Below are 11,558 nucleotides of genomic sequence, written 5' to 3' on the forward strand. Positions count from 1 at the left end.
CACTTTTAAGAAAAGTAGTATTATAACAAAATAATGATAATTATAACAAAAATGCAGTATTAGTTTAATCAAGTTAGACTAGAGCATCTAGAAACACATCTGAAAATAATAAGATCATTTTTCAGCATGGAAACGCCTCTGTACATGTTACCTGATTCACATGGTCCTTTATGCTTCACGCTGGTGTTTCTTTTCGTAGCATAAGCCTTGTTGAATTGACAGATGTTCTCGTAGGTTTTCCCTTCAGGTCCGCAGATGCTCTCCTGAGACTTGCACACACACTGGGGTTCAGGGACTTCCCCAAACCTCGCTTCATCAGCATCCAGCCTGCACTCGAGGTTGTCCCCACATTGCCCGTAAAAATGATTGCCCTGGTCCAAGTCGCAGATCTGACCTTCCTCATTCCCACATTCAGGACAGCAGCCGCAACGGTCCAATACAGTCCCGGCTGGACAGTCCTTAGGCTCAGAGCAAAGTGCCAAATCGCATTTTCCACAACTATCTCCTTCCTTTAACAGCCTCCACCAGCTTCGGTGGTAGAGGGCAGGGAAACTCTGGGAAACCTGCACCAGTGCTACCAGCACTGCTGTGACCACCGGGTGCTTCATCCTGAGAATGTAACAAACAAGCAGAAAAGATCCCTGGAGTAAAGCCAGGGGGGAAAAAAAAAGAAAAAGGAAAAAAAGAAGAGCGAGCTAGTGAGAGGAAAACATCACAGGCTTTTTTGTTTGAGAATATAAATTCTACTGCAGACACAGGCTTTAAGAAGAAATTAGCCCCAGATTCCTAATCTGGAACTGATAATAAAAGTGCATACAAACCCACCAGCTTTTCTCTAATGCAGTTTGGAATGCGGGTATTGCCTGCACAGAAACCAAACTGCCCCTTCTGACAGCTGAGTTGGAGCTCTCTGAAAAGCTGTTTGCTCAGTGTCTCCTTGAGCCAAATTTGCAAAGCGTTGCTCTGCTGAAACAACATTATATTGCAGCTATTGCAGAACGGGGAACGGGGTAAATTAGTGCGAAATGAAGAGATTAACTGCTATGAGCTTTAGGTTTTTTTCCTCCCTCATCAGTTGAAAAAGGTCACAAAAAGATAAATGTGGGTACAAAATAGCACCCAAGATACCAGTATCCTAGAGCTGAGACCACGCTCTAGAGGCTGGAGCAAGGTTTATCTCCGAATTTCACCCATTATCAATGACAGCTAGCGGGCTCTGAATTAACAATTTACTTACAGGCTCTTTACAAGCAAGGGACAATCCAAGACAGCTGGAATTGACTTTAAACCCTTGGATGTGAGAGGTGCCTAGGTCCGTTCACAACCTATTGTTCTCTCTACATTTAGCTTCTTTTCGGTGTTCATGGGTGTCCACGTTTGGCTCTAAGAACAAAGTGCAAAAGGTTTAGCCCATGGACAAACGTGGTTGTCAAGATCATTTCTGTGCACTTCTCAGGCTTTAGGCATGCTGCCCACCACCCCACCTCATGCTGGGAAAGTCCTCTCCCTTGCAGTCCTCAGGGGATTTCTTGCCTACAGACCACAGGCTGCTGTGCCCACCGTTCAAACCATGTGCAGCTCAGCAGGGACGCAGCTTGCTGCCTGCTGGAGGTGGAAGTGAAGCACAGTGGACTTACAGACCCTGTATGGTTCTACAGTGTGGGTCCAGGACCACCACTCCCTACAGATGGAACATCTTGGTGCCTTTGTTAGCTTACAATAACTGTAGGCCCATCACGTTTTCAAGATGTACGTATAAGACACTGTTTTGGGGGACTTACGTTTACTTTCCATCCCAAACACCTCCACGGCTTTTCCCAAGTTCTGTTTCGTACCTTCTGCACCAGTTGAGATTACGTCTTACTTTGAGTGGAGTAGCAGGCTGCTTCAAAATCACTTCTCCCAAACTGGGTATGACACAATTTCCCCTGGCCTGTACCGGTGGAGCACTTAACGCCAGCCTGGAGAGCGCTGCAGGACACTACGTATTTCCGTGAGCTGGCTGGGCTAATTCATATTCTGTAACGCACGTTTTTGCTTTGAACACAGAATCGGACTGTAAAGGAGTAAATTATCTGTGTAATTGATGCTTTTAACATTGAGAGTCAGATAAAAAGTAACCACTGCATTTAATGGGAAATTGATTTCTTGTCCCACCTTCTTATTCTGTTTAATGTGTTTTATTTCACACTTCCTCATCAAAATCTAATTGGACATTTAGTTTTGCATTATAGGGCCTTCTTATCACTGTATTTTATTATTTGTGCCTACAGCTGTAGGGGAAGAGTATCTAGAGGACAAGGATTTGCTGGGCTCATATCAAGTGAAAAAAAATGTTTGTAGTGGTGAAACAGTGTCTGCGAAGTGGAGCCAAAGCCAGGAGGGGCTGGAGGGTAGCACTGCCCCTGTGAAGGCTGGGTTTCCAGGAAATGAGTGATTTGAGGACATTAAAACAGAAGTGTTCCAGGAAGTACCTTCTGTGTCCAGGCACTGAGAAAACCCGACCCTAGAAAGCTTTTTTGGCATTTTTCTGACTGATGTCATCCAAGCTCTGGGTGGGTTCAAGCCTCTAGATTAAGAACTGGGAATGCCTGTGCTCCGTTTGGACAGCTGCCCCTTGGCAGCTGAGCTACAGCCAAAGGTTATTTGGCTGCTGATTGATTGCTGAGCTCACCTGGAACAAACTGGGGCAGGGGGAGGTGAAAGCCCTGCAGGATGACATGGAGAACTGGCCTGAGAGCTGTCCGAGAGGGCTTCCCTTAGCAAGCCAGCCAGGACGAGCTGAACAGAGTGTTGCTGTAACTCTCCACACGGGCTGGATGTGTGGCAGGGTCAGAGCATAGCAGATAAAGGGGGAGCAAGGAAAGGGAGTGGGGTGTGCAGCTGGCTTTGAAGTGGCACTGCTAAAGGAACAGTCCCATCTGGTTCAGTAATAAAATGCGCATTATTTCAGTATGTCTTTAATCCATGAAGATTGCTTCGGTGGCTTTGGCCGAAAAAAGCCTTGATTTTCAACACAAACTTTGAATTATCTTAACCCTGAGCAGAACAAAACACAAGCACCAAAGTACGCTGGCTGCTTCTTGGACACCATCCCCCAGATGCTGTGTGGAGAGCTGACGAGCAGTGCTCCTCCAATGAGGAGAGGAGGTGAGCAGCTGCAGTGCATGAGGGGAGATTTCCACCATCACCTGTGACATAAGGTGCTGGTGAATAATTTATTTAACAAGGCAGGTTGAACAGCATTAGCGTACCTGAGGTCCTCCCAGCAGGCAGGTTAGTACTGGCTGTCCCATGATTTCCCTGGATTTTTCTGGGTATTTCCATACGGTGTGAGCAGCATGAGGAGTTCTGCCACCATCTCATGGAAGGGGCAGAATCTGAGATGGACAATGGCAGCAAGGGTATGAGGCAGAATGGCCTGGCGCTTCCTGTACCCCTGGACTGCGTCTTCCAGCAGGACACGGATAACGTCTTGCAGAATAAATCCTGTAAGTGAATTGTTAAGGAAATTACATTCCTACTCATTTCCTGCCGCCTTCTTGGGGCCCGGTGTTATGCTAAGCTGCTGACTTGTGTTGCATTATTCTGCTTTGCATGCTAATAGAAAAGGTACGTGGCTGATGCAATTTGGGATCCTGTTGCTAGTGATTCCTGAGTTACTGCTCTGTCAGACAAGCATGGTTCAGCTCTTCACTCTCATCTTCTTTGTGGTGATGTGAGTTTTCCTTAAGTCAAGGTTTCTGAACCTGGCTCCTGCCAGACTTGCAGATCTGGTTCTTAGGTAGAAAGGCACAGGAGCCCTCTGAAGAATAACGGCAAAGCACAGAAAGCTTTAAAACATCTCTTCTACCTTCCCTCTCCTGCAATGGTTCCATTCCCTGAACAAGTGAGGCCCAGTTTGGGAACTGTAGTGCCCTGTCTCTCAGCTTGTACTAAGTACTTATTCTTTAGGTTCCGTTAGAGAGAGTAAATCTTGGCTGACTCCACATATTTCCATCAAAGAAACTTTATACTTGTATTACTTGCACAAAAGAAGCGTTTCGGGATCTTGGTGTTCAGCCTGTTCCACTGGTGATGGCAGACTGTGGCTGGCTCTTCCTTGGGGGGGTATATGTGGGACCTGAGTCTGTACCAGTCTCCTGGCAGAGTTTTTCCCCTCACAGTATCAGAGTTGAGCTTCAGTTGAGGTGCTGGGCACACCTGAAGGCAGTGTTTGGCTTTGTAGAATTAAGTGCCAAATGGTGGAGGTTAATGACAGAGGAGACCAAAATGGCTGGATGATGTTTTTAAGGGTTCTCACAAAACTGCTGACCGGCGGCGATACTGGCGCAGGCATCCTGGCATCTCCAAGCACTGCCTTTTTTTGGTGCTGGTCCTATCTGCTGACACCCTGCTTTCCTCAATCTCATCGTTAGTGCTGTAAGCACATGAAGTATAAGTTAATTCTACTGTAACGTGATTATTAAATCCATTAATCAAAGGCAGGAGATCCGTAATTAACTTATTCTCCAGCATCAAGTAAATGATTCTGCTGTGAGCTTTAAGAAAGCAATTGTTCGCTAATATGCAAAATACAGTGGCGCTATTGGACTATAAGGCTCTGTAATTGTATAATTAAATTATAAATTTTGCATATTTTAATAACATATATTTTAATTATTTTCTTCGTAAAGCTAAACCAGAGGATCATTAATTTTGCCTTTTTTTTAAGTTTTGCATGTAATTTACCAAAAATGAAGAAAAAGAAAATTAATGCCAGTCTCCTGCCTGTAAGTCAGCTGTGTCCATGTGAGGCTTTGGGTGAGGTTTTGGTGACTCTGCTTGGACCTGTCTCCAGCAGTGGCTGCCTGCAGATTCCTCCTGTTCCACATTGCAGCAGCATCGTTGTTGGTGACTGTAGGCGTTCCAGCGAGATAGAGGAAGGGCCTGCTAGCAACTGCTCGGGTTGGTGTCATACAGCTTACTGATTCCTTTCCACGCAAATCCCTCTGGAAACCCCTTTTCACAAGCTAGCATTCCCTTCCATGGGGCCAGGGCTTTCAAGAGTTCTTTTCAAGGCTGCTTTGCGTCTCTGCTATCCTTTTAAGTCAGCCAGATTCCTGAAAGCTTTGTAGTGTTACCCGGGAACACTCCAGTCTCGTTACAGGAGGGAAAAACTGGAAACGTTTAGGGAGTCAGCAGCAGCTCTATGCATTTGGAGAAGGGCTGGAATATCCCCAAACCAACCTGGTTCTGGCTCTGCCAGTGTTTTGAGGTGCTTCCACCTAACAAAGGCTGAAAATTAACGTTAGTCTGGCCAGCGGCCACAGGGAGCCTGGTGCATGTGTCCGTCCATTTCCCAGCAAAGGAACAGTGACAGGAGGCAAACAACAGCAGCTTTAAGGCAAAGATGACACTCATGGTGCTACCAGTTGCCTGTATCAGTAAAGTTCTTAGAGCAAACCACAGTGTTTCCTGGGAAAGCCTGACAGAGAGAGGGAGATCTCTGAAACCTGCAGACAATGAATATAGAGTTGTTTTTCTTGGCAGCGTTAATGTTGATGGATAGGATAGTTTGCCTTGTCCAGTTTATATAAGAGCAGCTGATATAAAATGACTTCATAGCTGGATATTTATGAGAAGTTTCATTTCAAATAATATAGTTTTTGCCTCTGGCAGTGCTGTGGTTTAGCCCTGTTATTACTGGGAACTAAATCTTTAGGATATTCTAACTATAACTGCAGGGCCTCCTCGATCTACCCAGCAAAGTTAATATTTTCCAAAGCAATGGAAACTTTATAATGGAAAGTCTCATTAGCAAAAACTACCTGTCCCTAAAAGCAGCCAGGAAATCAGGCACAGAGAGGAAACGTGGGGGATTTTCCTTCGGCTTCACCTTTTTCTCACACAGCAATACTAAGGAAGTGTTTCCATTACAGGGAAGGCACAGACAGGCTGGAATGATCCTTCTCTAGAGAAGCAGCTAGAAACCAGTTTCTGATATAAAGCAAAATTCTCTCAGCTTGTGTCTGCTGCTTGTGGATCTTGCATAAAATACTTGTAACTCTTGAGGGAAACAGGATTCACCCGCTGGTGCCAGACGTGCCCCCTGGGCCAGCACTGCTGTGCAGGAGAAGGTGTAAGGAGGAGGTACTAGTACCCCACTGAAACTTCCAGGAGTTACCTCCTGGTCAGAGAGGCCCACGTGGTGTTGGTAGGGTCTTGGTCCCACAACAGCCTGGAAAGTCAGAGCGGGACCTCCTGGAGCTGCCAGCTGGGCTGAAGCCTCCCTTTCCTCAGGCTGAACCATGAATCAGACTCCAACCTCTTCTTCCTGTACCTCCTTCTAACACACAGTTAGCTCTGCCTGTTGTTACGAAGAGAAGTGAGTCTGTGCCAGCCACGGGTCCAGGCTGTGAGCTCGGGTGATACAACTTGCAAAAAAGCCTATTGCCTGGACAGTGGTGGTCAGATCAAAATGACCCAGCAAGGAACCCGGAGAACAGAGCAGGAACTGGCCTCGGTTAGAATTGTCCCAGAATGTAACACTTCTCACAAACATTCAAGTTCATCTGTGACCTGAGAGCTTGGAAAGAAATGCACCGGGAAACGTGCTGCCCAGTGAGGCAGGTGGGGTCTGGGGAGGGGGAGCTCTGCTGGCTCTGTTGGGCACCTGTGAGTTTTGCATCAGTCAGAGGTGGAAGTTGTGAGCGGACAGGACGAGGTGCCGGTATGAATAAGGGCAGAACACAGCGCAGACCAGCTCAGAGGGGCAGCACTCGCCACTGAAAGAAGGGCCGAGAGCACAGGCATTGCCTCTTCCTCTGAGATTTCCTGCGATTCTCAGGGCTTGTGTGTTGTCCATGGACAAACAGGGCTCCATCAAAGAATCTGCAGGTTGGGCTTTCGGGCTCATGCCTCCAGCCAGGAGGAGTAATCTCTAAACAAGATCATTCATCTGAATACTTGGAAATAAAAAGCAAACAAAGTCAATGGTGGATCTCTGTCACTAATGTTGAAGGCCACGTTGTGTCTCTGGGAAGATGAGGTTTGTCTAGGGGTATTTGTTACTCCTGCCATTACTGCTTGTGCTCCTGGAGTCAGGATGAGGCAGCGCTCTGGGCTGGACTGTCAATTCCCAGAGGCGCAGGGCTGGCCCTGGCCCCTTTCCTATCCTGCTGTTTCTGAAGAACACAGTCACAGCTGTAGCTCATCTGTGATAGCTCTGAGCTTTGTGTGTTTGCTCCTGATAAAAGGCGTGAAAGCTGGAAACAGCATGAAGTGAGGCAATATGAATGAAAAACATGCAAGAGCAGGAGTTAAGCCAAGGCCTGAGTCGATTTAAATCGGCAGCCAGACTCCCCTTACCAGAGGTGGGCTCAGGGTTTCACCCAGCACCTTTGACTTGGCCGGCTCCCTCCCTGAGTTAGCAGGGCGAGTGTCTTTGTGCCTGTCCCACAGGGCGTGCTTCGACTGCTCCGTCCAGGCTGAGGAAATGCTCTTACAAGTCTCAGTCTACTCCAGCCGCAGCCTGGCTGGAGGGACCAAACACAAACATCTTGCTTGTCGGACTGGTTTCGCATTGAATGCTGACCTGCTTGTGCTGAAGATGATGTCTGAAAGCACAGGCTGTCCTGAAGGATGGTATTTGTAATTACATTTCATGACAACTGACACGAATCTAAATCTGAACTAAAAGAAACTTTCTACAAAATGACTGCCTCAGCTCGTAGAAAATACTAGTTAAAACGCACCCAGTGATGCTGGACTGGATTATTCTTGTTGTATCAGGAGAGGGAAGAGGATACTGTGGTCTTGCTGCTCTCCTGTACCACAGTAAAGGCTGACCAGCTTGTGTTTGTGCTTCAGAGCCGACGGCTGCTGGGAAGGAAAATGGCAGGACATGTCTGGGATAATCTGAATTGATGGTATAGAGCCAAAACTCACCGTCTCCTGGGGAAGGGGGAATAATCACTATATTCAAAACAAGGCACTGCAGGTGGGCCTACGTCTCAAACTGGGTAAATTTAAAATCCTGGACTGGTGGGAGGACTTGTCCTCCAGCAGTGATGAGAGCCGTAGTCTGACCCTCTATGGAGCTTTAATTGCATGTCCTCTGAAGCCTGAGATTTGTTTTCTGGAGGTCTCAAGCCAATAAAAACATAATGGAGTACCAAATTAAAACTGTATCTGTAATTTAGTGGAACTAAAAAAAATTGAAACAAATTCAGGCCATTTACATTCAAATCCCTCTTCTGGTAGACGTTTGGGCAAATGGAGGGACTCTGAAGTTTGACTGAAAATAAACCCCCTACAACCTACTGGAAAAACCCAAACGAGATGAGTTTTGGCTTCATGGAAAGGCAGGTTCTGGAAAGGCAAGTTCTCTGGTCAGTGCAAAGCAGATGCAGCAGCCCAGCGGACCCAGCCTTGTCCCTGCAAAGGCAGGAGTCAGCACATCATCGTGCTGGTACACCCTGGATCTTCCGTTTCAGAACTGTGCCAGTGTACACCCGTCTCTGCCTAGGGTCTGGGCTCTCCTGCTACAGTACACTGACATTACACAAAAGCCTTTCTTTCTGGAGGAGAAAAAACCAGCCCTGTGTCTAGAACTAAATCTGTTTCCTCGGTTCACAATTCATGGCTCTTCTGTGGGGTTAGTACTAGCAGGGATGATCACCCAAGCGTCAGCTCTCAAAACAGGGAGTTCTTGTTTGCAGTCCAGAGTATCTGCACTACTCCGAAGAAAGCCGTACAGATTTCTGTGCCCAACCAGAGCAGCCTGCAGTTCAATATTGAATTCTCCCAGTGATTTGCTAAGCAAGACATCATTAAAGAGTTTCAAACCACAGGAACTTTGAGGAAAACTGCAGTCTGAGACACAGATCTCAAAAGGGGAAAGAAAAAAGTGCATCAAATTATTCATTACAGACTTAAAACTCACCTCAGAGTAACACGCAGCCCATTGGCTGATCCCAAGTGTAACAACAGGTTGTAATTTAAAATGGCTTTTATTCATTAATGAATAGAAAAGTTATTTCAGTGATAATTTGGAGAAAACCTGTGCCCATTACCAGCACTAAACAGCCTTTCCCTGTAAAGATGTGGCTTGCTGGCTGGCTGCCTGTTGTGACACTAAACACAGAAAGCAAATGAGAGTGGTTTCTGCTACCGATTCAATCGCTAGGCTTGAAATGGAATGAATTTTTAAAAATGCAAAGTGTTCTTTGCAGCAGATGGCAATATTTACATATGCAAATACCTTTTGGAAATCATAATGTAAACCATATGCTGTGAAACAATAGGATTCCCGAGCTGAACCCTTCATCCTCCCGAACCACCACTCTCTGAGCTCAGACTGGTGGCTGCTGCAGCAGAACCCGCTCCTGCTTACGCTGGGGTGCAGTGGGCACAAGGGAAGTCGAGGGAAAAACACGGCAGGGGGCACAGAAGGAAGCAGGAGGGTGTTGGTATATTCCTCTGTCACTCACCGCCACACTCTTAGACAGGTATTATGTGTCAGTCTGTTTTAGCTCTATAGGGCAGCTCCTTAATATTTTAAACTGGATAAATTAATACCCCAAATGCTTTCTGCTGCTGCAGCCTTTGGTCCCTGTGGTCGCCAGGGCAGCTCTCCATAGTGTAGTATGGGGCTTTATACTCCTCTGGGTCACACCAGATACAAGCGTTTGCACCTCTTGAAAGCTCAAGTTACCTACATTGCCCGCCTGCTGCTCACCAACTATCATGATTTCTTTTGCTACCACATTGATACACAGTTGTCCACAAAGGCTTAAAGTAAGTAAGTGCAAACGTTCTTAAATAGAGACAAAGGTTCTGGAAGGTGCACCTTTAGGAAAGACATGTAAGGAAAGGTTACAGACGAGCAGAACATCACTGCAAAACAGAACTCCCTCAAAAAGCAAGTCTTTTCTGTGATATGTTCACGTTCTACCAAGAGCACAAACAAACTGGCACCATGATGGAATAGTACATGTTAGGGGTAACACTATCCTGATTCATGGTGCCAGGTTCTCTCAGATACGGGGCAGATGTGGTCAGTGGGAGGTGGAACAGCTCCCAGCTCAGGAACCACCAGCCCAGAGGCTCTTTCAGAGGAAAGGACGCTGCTCAAACCCCTCCTGTTCCCTGTAGAGCCTGGGCAAGGCTGAGCTCTTTAGCAAAAGGAGCTGTGCGCAGTGCTTACCTGAGGCTTTGTCCTCACCGGTACACACTGGTCCTTTGTGGAAAAGGCTGATTTTCAGATGGTGTCTGTCAAGATAGCGGGTGTATCTTTGCACATCAGTAACACAGGAGCTGCTCTGTGCTCCGCACCTATCAGGGTAAGAAAGGCTCAGCCTCATTTCAGTGGTGCTTCTAGCTTGTGTCAGACAACACCTTGATGAGACAGGGAACGCTTGGGACTGTGCTGTGCGTCATCCATACCACTCTAAGAATGTTCCTGGGCTCGCAGTGCTCATCGGTCACTACCCTCTGCCCAGTGTCACAGGTGGGATGACAGCAGCAGCACTTAAGAGCACCAGGCTGCTCCAGCACACCAGTGCAGCAAGTGGACTGAGAATACATCAGCCAAAATTAATTTTGGTCCCTCTGGCTCCTGATGTACCTGCTGGGTGGCTTCTCACTTTTTCTGTTACTCTCCGTATCTGGTCCTTGTTGAGCATCAGTTTGGCCACTGAAATGGCCTTAGGACCACCCTGTGTGCAGCCCATTGAGGCCAGAGTTAGTATCTTGGGTTACAGCAGGGCTATACAGGGAGACAGTCATGTGCGAGGTGTATTAAAGATGTGAGAGATAGAATTGTACATAGGAGCAAATAAAGCAGGATTCCATGACTTTTAAGAGTTTCTGAAGAAAGATGTTTCCCCTGGCCCAGCCAACAGCTCTTTAAGAATATTCTCATTAGGTTGCTGAAGAAAACCCTCCTTCCTCCTACCTTCTTGTGCCTGCCTTCCTTCTTGAGGTTACCAAAACTGGCAGTAAAGGAGAATGGACAGAGCAGATGCCTTTCCTGCACGTTTTCTACTTTACTGCACAGAGGGGTAACTTAGAACAAATCCTGAGCAAATTCAAAGCAGCAAAGTTGTAAGGAAAGCTACGTAATGAAAGCAAGGTGTGAGAGCAGCAGCCTACCGCAGCGAACAGAGAAATTCCTTTTGTTAACATTAATATCTGGTGGCCGGTGCAGAACACATTAGAGCTTTTTAGTTGGGTTTTAAAGAAAGAAATTGCCACAGAAGGTGGTAATGATTTTTTTAATAGAGGATCTCTCTAGGGGTTTGTGTTCATATCACAAACATTCACTTTATTACATTTTATGGCATGGACTTTAAATGCCAGTATATACAAGCCAACATTTCATTATTGGAGTTTGTGTTTATTCACTTGCCATTGTCAGTCTGTTCCCCTTTGTCTTCTTGTGCTGCTCTGTGTAAAAGATATGATTTATGAATATGTGGTTTAGGTTCTTCACAGTATACCGTGGAGAAGTGGTTCGATAAAAAGTTATTAAAGCGAAAAAAATCTATAGTTTCACGTGCTTTGCCCACCTTCTA

At 46.4% G+C, this 11,558-nt stretch overlaps 1 protein-coding gene across 1 annotated transcript in view; it reads right to left on the reverse strand.

Annotated features, from left to right (window-relative positions):
- LOC104494185 (kazal-type serine protease inhibitor domain-containing protein 1-like) overlaps nt 1-944 on the reverse strand; it is a 7,927-nt gene extending 6,983 nt beyond the window's left edge. The window contains exon 1 of the mRNA XM_010136987.1: nt 152-944. Coding sequence (XP_010135289.1) covers nt 152-608 — 457 coding nt within the window. The 5' untranslated portion in view covers nt 609-944. The remainder of the gene's footprint in view (nt 1-151) is intronic.
- Nucleotides 945-11,558: the final 10,614 nt, after the last annotated feature.

Source organism: Buceros rhinoceros, unplaced genomic scaffold (assembly GCF_000710305.1).
Source record: "Buceros rhinoceros silvestris isolate BGI_N320 unplaced genomic scaffold, ASM71030v1 scaffold39445, whole genome shotgun sequence".
In the NCBI taxonomy this organism is placed as follows: Eukaryota; Metazoa; Chordata; class Aves; order Bucerotiformes; family Bucerotidae; genus Buceros; species Buceros rhinoceros.